This window comes from Ictidomys tridecemlineatus, chromosome 2 (assembly GCF_052094955.1).
Source record: "Ictidomys tridecemlineatus isolate mIctTri1 chromosome 2, mIctTri1.hap1, whole genome shotgun sequence".
NCBI classification, from domain to species: Eukaryota; Metazoa; Chordata; class Mammalia; order Rodentia; family Sciuridae; genus Ictidomys; species Ictidomys tridecemlineatus.
Window position 1 is genome coordinate 66957375 of NC_135478.1, and position 17658 is coordinate 66975032.

At 45.4% G+C, this 17658-nt stretch overlaps 1 protein-coding gene across 2 annotated transcripts; it reads right to left on the reverse strand.

Annotated features, from left to right (window-relative positions):
* Positions 1-532: 532 nt before the first annotated feature.
* Positions 533-8582, reverse strand: LOC101956739 (prolactin). 2 transcript variants are annotated; one of them, XM_078030178.1, is made up of 5 exons: positions 8555-8582; positions 6094-6266; positions 4686-4793; positions 2809-2988; positions 533-754 (listed from the first exon to the last, which is right to left on the reverse strand). In XM_078030178.1, exons 1-5 carry the CDS (start codon positions 8580-8582, stop codon positions 563-565), a joined length of 681 nt encoding a protein of 226 aa, XP_077886304.1. In that variant the 3' UTR covers positions 533-562. The 2 variants fall into 2 exon arrangements, with proteins under 2 accessions (XP_077886304.1, XP_077886296.1); XM_078030170.1 differs by having other exon boundaries at positions 6094-6269.
* Between the last annotated feature and the right edge of the window lie 9076 nt (positions 8583-17658).

Below are 17658 nucleotides of genomic sequence, written 5' to 3' on the forward strand. Positions count from 1 at the left end.
GGTGAAGACAGCTGTTAGAGGAATCTGAAGCCATTGCACATTTGTATCCTAACAATTTTTAGACTGTTCAGTAAATCTCATGCTATTTAGGGCCACGGCTGTCACCTAGTACTTACGCTGTCTGTCACAACACTGTGAAAGTTAGCTCAGGGAACGTGGCTGGCCTTCGTAAAGATACTGACAATTCAATCTTCTTTCTCACAGGACTCGAATGCGTCATAGTAATTGGACTAGGGCTCTAATAACTTGACCCACATTTATTGGCTGTGATTCTTAAGTAAGTTGCCGGCCGTCTTATTTGCAAGGCTAGCTTTTGTCATTTGTGATGATTTTTGACAGAAGCTTCTCAATGGTAGAGAGAGATTTTCTTTTGATTTTTGCATTAGAGGGAGAAAAAAAAACAACTTTGACATATTGACTTTTTCAGATTATGACATTTCTAAAGATTCAGATTTTATTTTTTTGAGAAGGAACCCATACACCCAAGCATGCATTAAAGTGCTCGACAACTAACACAAGCCTGCCAAGGGATAGACCTTTAAGAACCATCTCAGAAGTGGCGTCAGCAGTTGCTGTCATAGACGATGCGGCACTTGAGGAGCTTGAGGTAATTGTCAATCTTATGGGAGTCGCGGCGCAGGCAGTGGAGCAGATTATAAAAAGCAAAGAGGCGAGAGTCTTCGTCCTCCATCTGCAGGGACGGGAGGCCCGACCACACGGAGTAGATCTCGTTTTCTTTGACTCCAGGGTGAACCTAACCACCAAGACAGGCACTCATTATTTCACGTGATTAGAGTTCGCCGATCCTCTATCCTTCTCATTATTAAATCAAGATTTAGGGAAGACATCAGAATATAAACCCAAAGGCATAGATTCTGGTTTTTATGTATCTAAGCGAAGGCGCCATCAACATGGTAGTCATCTAAAAACTCAAAGCAGAACATGTGTGTGAGTTTTAAAGGGGTCTTCCTGCAGGTGAAGTCTTCCTGCAGGAGCAGACAGACAGACAGAGAGCCAGAAGGTGTTCCTGGAAGGTCGGCATGGAGTTGAGCCCGGGACCACGGAGGAGCTGGCTTCTGTTCTCTCATTTCAAGAACGTCTACATTCCCGAATCTGCCCCCATGTGTCCTTGGTACCTGATTTTTTTTGATGGTGTCTTGCTTTGAACTGAATCTGTTCTCCATACATGTGTGTTCCAAAGCCCTAGGCGCCAGGTGGGTGGCACTCACTGCGTGAAGGTGTGGCCAGCTCAGTGATGACTGTGACCAAGACCATCTTCTGCCAGGGAAGCTACCTTCCAGGCTTCTAAGGGGGACAGCGGCTGTCTTTCCAGCTCCCTGGTGGGAGGTGCTGGGAGGAGCAGCTAGGGGCGGGCAGGTGCCGGGGGGACAGCTGTCCCTCAGTGGTGCTGGTGAGTTGGGCTAGGGGCAAGACGGGGATCACAGAACCAGCTCGACAGCAGAGAGAGGGAGCATGTGCTCCTCTGTACTCTAGGACTCCCCGGAGATCTTGGAGCCCAAGGGCCCATCCTGGCACCTTGCAGGATGTCCGCTGACCTGGAGACCAGCTAGTACACAGTCCCATGATCACAGACCTGGTCTGCTGAGCTCACTCCTATAATTTTAAAATCTGGATTCCTATGAGAACTTGGTGTGTGTGAGTGTGTGTGTGTGTGTGTGTCTGTCTGTCTGTCTGTCTGTCGCCTTATGCTTTTTATGCTTGAATTTTCGGTGCTTGAGCCCTAAGGCAGAATTTACTGTGTAAGGTACAAGGATAGGAGCAAGAGTAAATAAATAAATGGTAGGAAAAAGGGATCAGAAAATGAAGTATTATAGAATAAATGAGTGACCTCAGGAAGTAGGCTCACGGTAATGAGGAAAATAACTTGGAATCAAGGTGTTTATTTCCTGTGTTCCTGGGTTAATATGTTCCTTGTATTTGTGTTGGGTATATTCTCCTTCCATGAAAATGACAGAAATGACACATGATAACGTGTACTTGGTACACAAAAAGAAAAATATGAAATTGCTTCTGTTATTATCTCTATAATCATATGTTTTTCTTTAGATGATACATTATTTCTGAGAACTTCAGAGAGCAGCTTAGCCGTTATCTCACCAGGGTTGAAATGATTCTATCTGAATGGAGATACATATTGAAAAATACTAATTCGATCTGAGTATGAAGTTATTTGGGGAGATTAAATGCAATGATATGAGTTTTGACTTAGGATCCATAAGCACTAAAGTATTAGAGGGAAGCAACTTTCTTTAAACTATAAAATAAGGAACTTTCCAGAAATACACCCTCCTCCATTTGGTGGCACCTGAGAGCTAGAGCTCAGGGGACAGCACAAACACTGTGACCTCCTCTTTTCACTCTCCTTGGGCAGCGTCGGGTGGAGGGGACCGCTCCCTCTGGATTTGATTCCCTCTTTGCTCCTTCCCCTACTCTCATCCTCTGATGTGAGGAGAAACGAGAAAGAATGGTTCCCTCTCACCAATTCTGTTCTCTGGTTTTCTTTCCCTTGAAAATATTTAACCACCAGTCCCAGGAAGGGAAGCGCCTTTGGTGGGTGGTGGACAGGACAGGGGACTCTGCACCTGCCAAGTATCAGGAGGGATCCCTTCGGCTCAGTTACACTGGGCCTGACATGACCAGTGAGGAGGAGCTGGCTTACTTTAGTAGCCGTCTAGAAAAAGAACACCAAGTTTCGTTTCTGCCAAGTGAGGTGCTTGAAGACTGGTTTCCCACCGAGAGACCACTTCCCTCACTAAGGAGGTCAGCAGGGGCGCCCGGGGGGCTTACCTGGCCCACTATCTTCTCCATGCCCTCCAGGAGGCGCTTGTTCTGCTCCTCAATCTCGATGGCTTTCGACAGGATGGCGTCGGGCGCCTCGTGCATGCCCCTCACTTCCGACACCAGGTGGTACAGAGGGTCGTTCCAGGAGCGCAGCACATGCAGGACCAGGTTCAGCAGGTCTTCATGCTGTGGAGCCACGTTGAGGGACCCGTTAGAAGCAGCAGAGATTAGCAGGGCTGCCTAATGGGGTCTCTGCTCAGACAGGCTGAACTACAGAACCCCTTGGTTATTCTTGTGTGTCTATCCAATTTGGGGGACAATGATAAAAATTATAGAAAAGTAAAATTTAAGTCAAGGGCCTAGACTGCACTAAAGTGAAACAGAAAAACTAGTTGATTTGAGTGACAACTTTTTCCAAGGAGCGTTCTCATTGGAAACATTTCTGTTCACCCTCTGGAATCCCGCCCTCCGTCTACCCACTCAGTCTGATCTGTCGTGTGTGATTGCTTTGCTTCTCCACGGAGAGGAGCCGGGCTTTGCTGGCAGTAGGCACTCACGGGACCTGCCTGGGGAAAGCTAGATTCCACCAGGATCCGTGACAAGTGACACGGATCATTGTCACCCAAGGATTCGCTCGCACTAATGAACCGGGTTGGTTCATTAACATCTCAGTGATTTTTAGGTTCATTTTGGGATATTGGAGCCAAGAGATCACAAACACAACATGGCGCTCCCGGTGTGCCTCCCTGGCTCTGCACAACTCCCTGCCCTGTGCCTCAGGCAGAGCAGCCTGTGGGGGGACAGTGGTATCCTCAAACAGCAGATGGAAGTCCCAGTGGAGTTTTATCCCGCAGTTTATGCTGAACAGTAAGATCATGGGTAGGTTTAAAGCACTGGCTGTGCTGGTGTCTGTAGCTGCTCTAGTGGTCAGGAAGGGCAGAGTCCAGTGGGCGTGGCACTGGAAACAGGGAAACGAGAGGAGCAGGAACGCACATCGTGCGCTCTGTGAAGTGCTGGCCGGGGTGGCCTCCGCCAGCGTTCCCTGGCCCTCCTCTTTCTCTTAGGAGGATCATCGTTATTAATGAGCACAGCAGACAGACAGAATACCCAGACCACTGGGAAAAGCGTGGAGGGAGAACAGAGGTGCTGTGTGAGGGGTGGACACAGGATGGTGTTTACTTTAAAACATGTTCAGGCTGTGGTTCTGGCAGGGTATCAGAACAGAGCCACCCTGACAAAACAGGCAGAGCTGGGTGGATGCCTGGGCTGGACCAGCAGACAGCGCTGTCATCAACCCTGGTCAGAGCTGCCCTGGTGAGAAACCTGACATCCTGTCTGATGAACCTGCCTGGTGGAGGAGTCTCCGTGAACACCTAGGGAGGGCAGAGGTGAACACCTAGGGAGGGCAGAGGTGTCAGTGACGAGGAAGGGGGTTTTAGAGAGGCCAAAGCAGAGCAGAGGGGAGTCTAGAAGGCCCAGGAGAGAGGATTCCAATCACGCAGTGGTCAGGGACGGCAAAGGTTCCAGAGGAGGAGTCTCGAGTAACAGATAAGAATTGCCTGTGCGTGTCTGTGTTGTGTACCTGAGTGGATATTTACCAAGCATGGCCAATCCAGCCCCCACAGTCTAGCACCCGTAATCCTGCATGGTCAGAATAATGTCATCCGCATGGACAACACCCCCCACACTAAATCCTTGGGTAGCATTGGGCTTTTCTTACAGGTTATCAACTACACTGTGACGATTTTCCTTTGCTCTCTCTTCCTCATTTTTCTCTGTGCCTGCGGTCACCATTACCCCCTGACAGTGCCCCTGATGCCCTACGGCATGGCCACGCGTGTCCGGCCTCAGTGGCTCAGGCACGAGGCCAGCTGAGGACTCACGTGGATCTGCTGGGCTTGCTCCTTGTCTTCAGGGGTGGAGAGGGAGGAGGTGTGGCAGCTGTTGATGGCCTTGGTGATGAACCCCCGGCCCTGGGCGTACCGTTTGTCCTGGAGAGGACGCAGGAGATCCAATCAGTTAGTGTTTGAGAATTGAACAGATGAATCCGTTAGCAGAATATTAAGACATTTGGTGGATAGGTAATTAAAAAACGTTAGCTGCCTAAAAATGGAACCCGAAGCGTTAACCCTTTGCCCACTCTTTTCCATCAGCTCTGAATCTCACGTTTTCCACCTCATTTTCCTACTTCCTTTATGACTCCCGTGCTGTATCACCCTTCCTTCTCACCTCCATACAAGTTATAATTTGGAAAACGACCACTAAAATAGCAAACCTAAGATCTATGAGGTGTTTTTTTACCACCGTCTTCCTTGGGTATTTGAGTCAAATGCCAACGTTGCGTATGTATCTAAGTTCAGCCATTTAATCTCTTATTGCCTGCAAGTCCACATGGGTCTTCTTTCCTTGGATGGGTGAAGCGCATCAGGAATTCAGGGAACTTTTGTGGATTGTCAAAAAAATGAGTCAGAAAAAAAACAGGACATACAAATGTAAGAGATTTTGCGCCATGGACTGAGAATAAAACAAGGAAAAAATACAGAGATCAATATTTATTATTTAAAACTAGTGTTTAACAAAAATTGGGAAAGTTTAAAGGGAATGCAAGGCAGAGTGGGAAGAGATGGCCAGTCAGAGATGGAGAATGACGGAAAATATGGTGCACGGCAAGAAGAGTGTGCAGGAACGTTCTGGAACCTGAGCCACATGCTCTCAGGAGGACTGTTGATGTATGGAAGTGCCATTGTCCACATCTGGCTGACCCAGGAGAGCTCAACTTCCCAAGGGCCTTCATCAAGGACACAGAGCCTGTTTCCATTTCTAACCTGGCCCCAGAGTTTTCCAGTTTCTGAAAAGCTATTTTGACCCCCCCTCCCCTCCCATCAGGATGGATCCAGTCTCTCTTGATCAGGCCTAGTCCACTCACACCCTGCTGTGTAGCTACTTACTGGGTGTCTTCAGGGTGCTGAGCGAAGAGGACCCAGGGAACTGAGCTCTCTGTGCCAGGAGAAGAAATCGGCACTGTTCCTGAGCCCCGCCTAGCAGGACTTTATATCAGTCTGTTCAGATTTTTAAAAACCTCTGATAAAAAATAAGGTGGAATACGGTTTTAAAAGGTCACTACGTTCTTTGAGACTTTTTGAGAGTCCACGAGACTTTCCCTTCCTCCTGTTTCTTGGATGGTGCTTCTCTGAGCTCGAACGGGATGCTCTCTGAAATGTGGCTGGCGAGGTTTTCTGGGTGAGCGGTAGGACGGCCTGCCCTGGGGAGAGGCGGATGTGAGGTACTTACAAATTCATTGAACATTTCCGAGGAGAGGTTATGGATGTAGTGAGACAGGATGACTGCACGGTCAAACAGGTCTCGGAGGAACACCTGGCAGTTGACAGCCCTGCTGGGACAGATGGGCAGGGAGGCCACATTCTTGCACAGGAGGTTTGACACCAGCAACAGGAGAAGTGACCCTGCTTAGATAGGAACACAAGCCGCTCTTAGGGGTGTGCTCGGCTGAGGTTATCACAGGCGATCCTGCCAAGGGGAGGCCCCTCGCCCCCTGTCCTCCTCTGCCTGGTTGGGTGGGGAGCATCCACCCGTCCACTGTGCACACTTAGATGTCAAGTTATCTCTGCAGATACGCAGAATTGGAGGAAGGCGTGGCTTCCTGCATTTTTGTGTTCCTGCCAGAGGTCCTCTGGGCTCTGCAAACATTTGGAGCTTCAATTAATTCTGAGCCCGGATGTCAAAGTCATTCTCTTAAGAGAGTTTAATGTCTCTGGAGTTCCTGCAAATTCTCTGCAGACTCTCCTGGAGTTGGTAATTTTTTAGCTCAATGTCTGATCTCTGCACGGGGGACAAGACTAGCATAGATCATGTTTCGTCTTCATGCCTGACAGGAATAAACAGGCAGTTGCTTGAGCACTAGTCCTGAGCCTGAGGAGCATCCCATCATGATGGGGACGCCATGGCCTGGGCTCCCGTCCTCATTCTGACAATCCCACGCCGTGGCTTCGTGCTTGGCCAAAGCTTCAATTATTTCTTTTTCTAAATTTGAGTTGTACAATTGCCTGTGAATAGTCTGAGCCTTTGTAATTGTCATCAAATTATACTGATGAGACAGACAGCTTAGAGAGGTTAAGTGACTTTCCCCATGTCCTGTTAGTAGCAGGTGGGGGAGACAGGCACCAATACTGTGCAGTCTTTGCACTTCACCTTGTCACACGGTACGCACCTGTGGGCTCTCCACCTACACCTGTGCAGTGGCAGGCAGCCACCCTAGCAGCATGAGGCAGTGTTTGCAGAGGTACAGCTGCTCCTTGTAAAGAACAACTCTTTTCCTTTGGCTTCGAGAGTGCAGATTCCCCAGGAAGCTGGGTTTTCATCCACTCTCCCTGCTCTAGGAAACTCTCACTTTAAAAGTCTTTGACCAGGTTCAGTTGTGGCTTCAGACCAATTTACTGTCTCAGCAGACAGACAGATTCAGACCTCTGAGATATCAATAATTTACACTCTCCAAAGGAAAGAACCAGAACCGGCATGAAGCCACCACATTAAAATCACCTCCAACTTCAGTGACACTACTCCAAAAGAATCTGAAATAAAAATGCATTTCTCAGAAAACTAAGTTCCACAGAAGCTTTGAGCAGTGCAGTTGGAAACATCCAACGTAAACTGGCAAATGTCAAAGATTTACCTAAGTAAAAGTACCCAAACACAAGTACCTAAAACACTAACCACACCCCAAACATTGTTTGGTATAAAATATAACTAGGCAAGCTTTTAGCTGCACAGAATCAAAGTGATATTATGAAATGGTTCATAATATGGACTTTTAACTTCCCAAACATACGACGCTTCCAAAACTTTATCTTATGCACGTTGTAGTACATCGTGTGGCCAAATGGATATTTTATCTCTATGGGTGAGTTGAATGTTCTTTGCACACAGAGAAATTGGAAAAGCAGTTCTAGGAAATGGATACTTGGATAGATGTTCTGAGTGCATTTATCTACACATTTTTCATCTGAAAGATTGTTGAAGTCAAAGATGAGGTCAAATCTATATTTTTGTTCATTTCATAAACACATTTTAGGATCGTTCTAAATTACTTTTTCTGCAAATGTCACCAAGAAAGAAAAGTGATTAGTTTGTACTGCGTCACTTTTCCTTTAGAAAAGCCATTTGGCTTGAGCCAGATGGACAAGGCTGAATAAGACACCCATCTGCTGTCCTCGTGCACGTGACAGTGTCAGAGAGGAAGGCCACAGAGGGGCTGGTTCAAGGTGGCCAGTCCCCATGAGGGCTCAGGGGCTATGCAACGCTGGCCTTACCTGCAGGAGTTGGGGTGAGTTGGGCAACTGGGGTGCACTGACTCTATCAGTCTTATTTTCAACACTAGCCATATTGGGCTTTGAGCTGCATGAGCCCTTTCGTGGGGGCTGTCCCATGCTTTGCAGGACCTAAGGATCCCGCTAGTAACAGGTGCACCTCCCCTGGCCTCTGGCACCTCAGTGAAGACCATACCAAATGTCTCCTGTCATTGCCAAATGTCCCCAAGAGAAAGGGGGATTCGACGCCTCCATTTCTGAACCACTGGTTTATCCTTTGTGTCCTGTATAGATAGTTGTTCCCTAGGTCTATGGTCAGATAGTTCTTCCAAGTCTATAAGCCCGAACCTCCCGCTCTCAGCCAAATTGCACACTCACCCCACAGGTGTGATGGTAAAGCCTACAACCGAGTGATCTGCTGCATGTACCTCTCCATGGTGACCGCTTGCTGTCCATGGTGGTGACCCTTGAAGAGATGCACTTCTCCAGGGGACACCTGGCCGTCCACAGCATTCTCTGCCATGGGCCTGGGCTTTATAAACCTTTGACATCTTCATGAATATATTTAATCAGGCACCCTCCTCCCTTTTCCGGGGCCATCCATTTCCGTCATTGAGATTACCTCCATAATTTCAAACATCAAATGGTATTCTATTTCTTATTCATATTCAGGAAGACAAACTGGCTAGAAATGAAGGATTTTGATTAATTAGACCAAAAGGAAATGAGAGAAATGATGAAGGTGAGATCAGGAGACTAGTTTGGGTTGGAGGATCTGTAAATAGATAGAAGTCATTTGCTTGAAAATTCACCTGCTTCTCTGCAGTTTCTTGAACGTATACATTATAGTTCACTCAGGAAATACTTTCGTATATCAAGAAATTATAAAATTTCTCACTCAAGATTGCCAGGTGAATTAAACGTTTCAAAATCAACTCAGTAAATAGCAGGAGATAAGGATTGAAAAGTTAGGATTTTCAGTTTGCCATTATATTTTGATTAAATTTCCTCATTTTTTTCTTGTTTTTATGCATTGTTGTCTTCTTTCAAAAATGACACATCTGTGTGAAACTTTATTTTAGGATATGTATTTTCATCTGCTCTTGCTTTTGATTTTAACATACATGTAGAGTTGTATTGTTATCTCCGTTTACAGAATGGGAAATGGCTTGGAGAGACTCAATACAAAGGATCTAGAAGGAACTCTGGAGTCAAGGGAAGGGTTATTGCATCACTTGGAATCGGGAAGGACCCGAAGAACACAGTAAAGTCTCAATCACTCAGCCTTTACTGATGTGCACCCGTGTCTAGGATGAACACCGTCTCTCTCCTGACCCTCAGGAGTTTATTTTGGGAGGTAAATATTTTAATTTATATCAGTGGTAAATTGTCTTTAGTAAAGCTTTTTAAGGGCAAACCCTTTCACGCTTAGCCTGGTTCACGATGCAAAAAACCAACGTTCTGGCCAATTATTTCCACTCTCTCCAAGGAGAGAGATGGATCAACTGTTATTAACTTAGGATCAATCTACCTTCTCTGATCCCACGTCTCTCTAGGACAAGGTGACCAGCATGCATCTTTCATGGGCTCAAAAGCTCCATTCACCTTTTGGAGATTTCCTGAATGAAGTGTCATAATGAATAAGAAGGAAGTGGTCGATGGCTGCCTTTAATTTTTGAGCCCTTGTCTCTGCAGCCGCCTGTGACCTTGGCTCCAGGTGTGCTGTCTCTGAGGGAGGCTCATGGGTGAGGCCATTTAGAGGCCATGATGGCTTCTCTAGGGTCCTGGGAGCCCCGTGTGTGTTTTCACCATCCGCTGACCCCAAGGTTCTCATGGAGACCTAGGGAGACCAGCCAAGACCCGCGTCTCTCAGAAACTCTCTTCCCAACGGCCCCAGCTCAGGCCATTCTAGGTTTCGAGTCAGGAACCTCAAGTGGGACATGTGTGGCTCTCTGTGTCTGGAAGCTGGGGCGGGATTCTGCATCTGCTTCCCCCTGGCTAGTGGAGGTCTGAGTGACGAAGGGAGCCGTGCTGTGGGATAGGGAAATTAGTGCTGCCACGCATCCCCCCTCCCAGACTCCGAGAGCAAGAATATCTGCCCTAAGAACCGACACTGACAACTTAATCTCGAAATTTAAAGGTGCTGCCGCTTCTGTAGATAGCCAGGATAAGAGTGATCTAGGAAACCCGAGTCGTGTTTATTCAGTGGAGGCCAATTGATTTATTTGACTGCAAAGAGGTACATGTTTCTCTGTGAAATTTATGGTGTGCTTCCGGCTGTTCCACTGGACCACATTTCCTGGGAAGGGGATGTTGCAAGATCTAAATAATGCAGAGGACATATTTTATGCAAAAAGTCGTAGTTGTGCTTCCCCCACCCCCACTCTTACACATGTCACCCCTTTGGCCTTAATATTTGTGCTCTCTGCCGGCCTTTCCCTTGATCAAACAGCAGCCTTAAATTAGAGCAATTAAGACGCTCACTACAGATGCACTTGTCTCCTCTCACTTAGAAAACTTCATTTGTTGGCCATCTTTGTTCTTATGGCTGTGACTCAACCAAGTGCTGAGGACTCACCTCCACCAAGGAGCGGGACAAATGGCCCACATGTTGTTGATGACCTCACGCCATGTTTAGTACATGAAACTAATAAACCCATTTGCCACCTTTTCCTAAAGGGCTCTGAGATTTAACGTTATAGGACATCAAGTGGGTTTTCATTTCTACTTAGAAACAGAACTTGTGTTTTAATTCATTTTATCTACTTTCCTGTTGGAAAAGTTTCTATTTTTCTTCTGTTATTTTGGACAACGCATTTGAAAAGCATTGCTTAACCTGAGGAAGTGTCTACTGCAAGACGTAGTGGTTCAAGAAATTAAAAGTTCAATAATCCTCAGAATAAATGTAGCACAAGGATATTTTAATTGATATCAGTGGTAAATCGTCTTTAGTAAAGTGAATTTTGAAAACGATTAAAGACGTGTTATTTATGGATTTAAAAATTTCAAATGGTCATCTACCAAAACATAAATCATTTCCAGTAGAAGACTGTGAAGGGCATATTGGAGAAGGGTCAATGGTGAATTCTCGAATGGCACCTGTTTCAGGATGAGCAAAGTGTAATGGCTTAATTATGTCCTGCTACAAAATAGCTTCAGCTTGTCTTCCTGTGTTTCAACACACAGTTATTTTCCCCTGGGTGCTCGTGGGTCATGCTTGTTTATTGGCCAGGGCTGGGGAGATTGTGGAATTTTTTTTTAAATGACCCAAGACCTGAGTTCTTAAGATGTGGGCAGAACTTGGGGAACATTTGCTTTTTCAATAAGAAAGCCACAGTAGAAGCATTTGGAAATGCTCCTTGCAATGTTGTCTTTTTAAAAAATTTATTTACAGGTATGCTATTATAGTCACTGGATCTAGCCTTGAGTTCTCCCTGTTAGCTTATTCTTGGAGCTTCCTGTCACAGGCTTGTCCCCAAACATCTGTATCTTTGGAGAAATCATAATGTCTGCTATAAACCGAGTCTAGGTCTAAGAATGATGTTTATGGAGACTGCACAGTGTTTCTGCTTGAGGTTTACACTTTCCAGGTAAAAACTTCAAGTATTTAGCTGCATGCTAATGATCAGTAAGGCAGAGGCTAATTTTTCTTGTAAAACATTTTTGTACTTCAATATTAAGTGTGTGCACACGTGCATTCCTTGCCCAGTGGGAAGTGGCTCTGAACCATGCCCCCTGGTCCTGGACCATTCCATCCATCCCATCATCTATCACTTCTCTGCCTAGCATCTGTGTGAATGTGTCTATCAGCCCATTGATCCATCCATCTAACCACCCATCCATCCATCCATCCATCCATCCATCCATCATTGTTATATACAGGAAATGGGACTCTGAACCATGCCTACTGCCAGGGATAAATTTAAGTGTTATAATCCAAACTTGTAATTAGTCCAGGCCCCATCAGACAAAACAGAAAGCTGTAGGAGTAGATCAGAGTCCCTGAGACTCCAGAGCAGGCATTAATTCTTAAACTGTGACATTGTGACGAGAATGAGGAGTTGGGAAATCTGGAGGAATTGGGTCAGTGGAGAGGTCAGGGGAGCAAGTGTCCTGGTACTGAAGCAACTCAGGGGCCCTGGGTGAGCCGGCCCACTGCCAGCCTGTCACCCCCCCACACACCATGTGGGTTCTTCTGCATCTAGCCAGAGAGTCCAGGCTGAGAATGAGGGCGGGTTCTTGAGAGGAAGAGCGCTCCTCCGGGTCCAGCGGGCACACCCTTGGACTCTACTACTCCTTCCCATCAGAATTTGTCTAAAATACGTTTACTGTGGCATGTCCATTTATCTTTTCCCTTATTTATTCATTAAATGCAACGAGTCGCTAGAGTAATGTACACTTTCATATTCAGGGATTAAGGCAACGATTGTTCAGCACAGCTCCTTATCATTTGTGGTTGATAAGAAAGAGAATGGACATATAAATAAGAGGTAATTCCTAGATGGAATGCTGTATTGAGCAAAATCGATTAAAATGTATAATGTCAGTCTTTTCAATGACAGGGAAGGTGATGCTTCATGGGGCAGTGGAAGCCTTCTGAGAGGAGGTGGATCACAGAATCCTGGCTCTGGAGATTCTAATATGAATTTTTTTTAGGCTTAAAGAAAAGCTAGAAAAAATATAGCTGCGGTTAAAAGTGGAAGCAAGTATGAGCATGTTAGATTTTTCATGGTTTGTATGTGGGGATGAATTGATGCAGTCAGGATGATTCTTTCAATAAAAGAAAAGATTGCAATCAATGATGCCAAACTATGATTATAACCACTAGAAAATATGGAAAATGATTGTAACTTCCTAATTTGTAATAAGGAAACACACACACACGCACACACACACACAAACACACGACATTTAATTTAACAAAAAAGAAATGTAAAAGCATAATATAAAAAAAAATCAGTGTTAGACCCAGATCAAGCATCTTAAGGAATAAGTTTACTTATTAAAAGAAAAAAAAGGATTCATTTTCTCCTCAAATCAAGCCCCAATTAGATGCTCACATACAAGAGCTATAGCTTGTATGGTAGAAGAGATTTCTCACCCACCCTAGGTTCCCAGCCAGGACTCCTCCAACAAGAGACAGATCAACAGAGAAAAGCATACACATTTATTTAATATAAATTTTATGTGGCACGTCAGCCCTCGGTAATGAAGGCTTGGAGGAAGAGGGGAAGGTGTGTTTTCACACTTCAGTGCGATGAGGCAGGAACAGTCGTGCGGAAGTACAACTGCACAAAAGCCGCGTGACCCGATGGTCAGGAAGCTCGATGAGCCCGGTCAGGCCTGTCTGCTCCGATTCTTCTTGGTGTCTCTGAGGACAAAGCTGTCCTTTTCCTCTGGGTATGGGGAGGGCCTCTCGGGAATGGAGCTTGTTTATGACCTGCTTCAGGAGAAGGTCAGAGAATTCTTCAGGGATTAAGGCAACGATTGTTCAGCACAGCTCCTTATCATTTGCGGACCTGCTTCAGGGGAGAAGGGAGGGAGAGGGTCAGAGGGACCCTCCTGTGTCTGGGCTTTGCTCAAATGTCAAGGGGCCATGTTTTGGGCTCCTCTGTCCTGATCCCCATCAATCTGAAGCAGTGGTGTTTCAAAGCACAAGCAGTCAGGGGGGATTTCACCTCCTGGGGGCCTTTGCCAGTGTGTGAGTGTCGTAACTGGAGCAGGGGATCCCGGGCATCTGGTGGGTAGAGGCTGGTGGAGCTGCTTCACCTGCTACAGCACCCAGCACAGCCTTCAAAATAAAATGTTATGGCATCCCAAGTCGGCAGTCCTGCGGCTGAAGACCCCATCAGAAGAGAAGTGCCCAGGACATGTTCAGTACCAAAAACCACTTGGCACATCATTTAAAATGACCCAAGTGGCAAGTTGGTTAACAGGCACGATGCTGAAGTGCAGTCCTTTCTGTCTATGCAATCAGCAACGGAGGTCGGCTGGCCATCACCCTTTTCCTTTCAATAACAAGATAACAGCATAAAGCACAGATTAAAAAATGCCAGTGGAATTGACCAAGACCCCAGAGTAGGAGGTACTGTGTGGCCTGTCTTTCAGGCACCTGTGAGCCACCTGCAATAATGACACTCTGCTTGGCCGTCACGGAAAGGACAAGTTTTCTGAAAAGCTGCCATCTCTCTGCCAGACATTTCAACCTGCACGTCTTCAACAAGATCACGCTGAATTATTAAAGAAAATCTTGTGCAATTCGCCTTTTCTCTCAAACTCATAGCATCTGTTACCTGCACTTAATATCTGAGTTGCATCTCTTTCCCTTTCTTCCTCCTCCCCGGCAGCACACTCACCCCATTGGTACGCTGCAATTATTCTGCCTCCACAGCCTCCATAAAATTCTCTCTGGTCCGCTCTCTGGGTTATCTCGACCTGAATATCCATAATTGATTCTCTTCCATTTTCTCCTGCCTACGTCCAATTCAATTTCAATCTGTGTGTTTGCTGAGATTAATCATCCTGAAGGACAACCTCCAAACAGGGTCTAGTTTGTCTTCACCATAGTCCTCGAGAGTCAGAGGAACCGGGGGTAAACCTGACCGAAGATCACGTTTTACAGAGGAAGAAAATGAGGAAAACATATTGAATTGCTGGAAGAACTGGCCCTGGAGCTCTGGACCTGCGGTTAGCTGCCCTCTTGGTATTTCTTCCTGCCACTGCTCTCAGGCTTATGTGCCCACTGAGCTTCTTGTACGGCTGCTGGAATATCTAGGGGGGCAGATAAAGAGAGGATCTTGAAGCCACGCTGAGAAACACATGATTAGTTCACGGGAAAAAGGCCGAGGTGATGGGGTTCCCAAAGAGAGGCGAGAGATGGGATGTTTCAAACAATGTGGGGCCTGTAAGGCAACATTGCCACTGTCACGGAGAGTTTGTGTGACTCTGAGTCACATCATAAGAACAAAACGTCCCTTAGAGCATTTCCTAATGAGCTTGGAAGGAAAGGAATGAGGAGCTACTCACTTTTTCTTCCTCTTCAAGCAGGTCTCTGTCTGCCATTCTGCTTTCTCAGGACTCCTTTGCTAATGTGCGTCTGGTGTATGTCATGAAATCTTCATTTAGCTTTTTCACTTGTCACTTCTATATCATTAGCGGAATGAAAGTCACAGAATCCTTGTAGATTAAGAAAAAGATAAAAGGTTATCTGTCGGCTGCTTGAGAGAAGCTGGATTATTATTGCCATTATAGGTGACGTGGCATTTGAAGGTTCCCTCCCGCAGGCCACTTGGTACCTTACCTTACAGGGCACCTGAATCGATGAGAAGGAGGGCGTTGCTCCTGAAAAGGGCACGGGTTTCGTAGGGAAAGAAGCAGAATGCACATGAGGCGCAGCTTATGAGGCGCAGCTTCTGGTGATAACTGCAGGATAAGAGGTAGCATTACTTTCAGCCGCACAGAAAGCAGAGATAATATCCATGAAACGAGTGAGAACCACGGACTCCACGATTAGGGACAGGCTTTCCCCTTGGGCTTCTGAAAGACGTCCTCACTAAAGTAACATCAGGTAAATAGGAACATACGTTTTGTCATTTAAGGATTTTTTGAAGTACGCAAGATCTCTGTCAAAAACCTTATGTAAATTAAATTTTAACAATGAATAGCTATTCATATGATTCAACATAAACAGAATTTTAATTCCAAATTCAAGACTGAAGGATATTTTCTTCCTCTTTCAAGTAATTTAGAAAAGTACTCATTGCATTTGTTTGTCTAGGTCTCTGTCTAAGCTTTCTGTCATTATAACAAAAACCTAAGATAATCAACTTAAAAAGTGAAAAGGTTTATTTATTTATTTATTTATATATGACAGGGGAATGCATTACAATTCATATTACACATATAGAGCATGATTTTTCACATCCCTAGGTTGTATATAAAGTATATCCACACCAATTTGTGTCTTCATACATGTACTTTGGATAATGATGTCCATCTCATTTCACTATCATTTCTAACCCCCTGCCCCCTGCCTTCCCCTCCCACCCCTCTGCCCTATCTAGAGTTCCTCTATTCCTCCCATGCTCCCCCTCCCTACCCCACTATTAGTCAGCCTCCTTATATCAGAGAAAACATTTGGTGTTTGTTTTTTTGGTGATTGGCTAACTTCACTTAGCATCATCTTCTCCAACACTGTCCATTTACCTGCAAATGCCATGATTTTATTCTATTTTATTGCTGAGTAAAATTCCATTGTGTATATATGCCACATTACTTTTATCCATTCATCTGCTGAAGGGCATCTAGGTTGGCTCCACACTTTAGCTGTTGTGAATTGTGCTCCTATAAACATTGATGTGGCTGTGTCCCTGTAGTATGCTGTTTTTAAGTCCTTTGGGTATAGACCAAGGAGAGGGATAGCTGGGTCAAATGGCGGTTCCATTCCCAATTTTCCAAGGAATCTCCATAGTGCTTTCCATATAGGTTGCACCAATTAATTGGCAGTCCCACCAGCAGTGTATGAGTTTGCCTTTTCCCCCACATCCTCACCCACACTTATTGTTGTTTGTCTTCATAAAAGCTGCCATTCTGACTGGAGTGAGATGAAATCTTAGTTTTGATTTGCATTTCTCTAATTGCTAAAGACAATGAACACTTTTTCATATATTTGTTGATTGATTGTATATCCTCTTCTGAGAAGTGTCTGTTCAGGTCCTTGACCCATTTGTTGATTGGGTTATTTGGTTTTTCAGTGTCTAGCTTTTTGAGTTCTTTATATACCCTTGAGATCAGTGCTCCATCTGATGTGTGAGGGGTAAAGATTTGCTCCCAAGATGCAGGCTCTCTGTTCACCTCACAGATTGTTTCTTTGGCTGAGAAGAAACTTTTTAGTTTGAATCCATCCCATTTATTGATTCTTGGTTTTAATTCTTGTGCCTCAGGAGTCTTATTAAGGAAGTTGGGGCCTAATCCCACATGATGAAGATTAGGGCCTACTTTTTCTTCTATTAGACACAGTTTCTCTGGTTTTATTTCTAGGTCCTTGGTCCACTTTGAGTTGAGTTTTGTGCATAGTGAGAGATAGGGGTTTAATTCATATGGATTTCTAGTTTTTCCAGCACCATTTGTTGAAGAGGCTATCTGTTCTCCAATGTATGTTTTTGGCACCTTCATCTAACATAAGATAGTTGTGATTTTGTGGGGAAAAGGTTTATTTTGAATGACAGTTTTGGAGGTTTCAGTCCATGACTGACTGGTCCTATGGTGTGAGACCTGTGGTGAGGCAGCACATCAAGGTGGACAGCTGTGGTGGAGCAAAATCACTCACGGCCTGGAGAAGCCACCATGCCCTTCAAGGACATGCTCCATTGACCTGGGATCTCTCACTACATCTTACCTCATAAAATTTCTGGTGCTTCCCAGGAGTGTTCATCTGAGAGCTTAGTCTCCAACACATGGGACCTGTAATACCCCAAAATATGGCAGTCTGCATCTTATTTTGGTTCAAAACCTTTAAAATGTTTGCTTACGT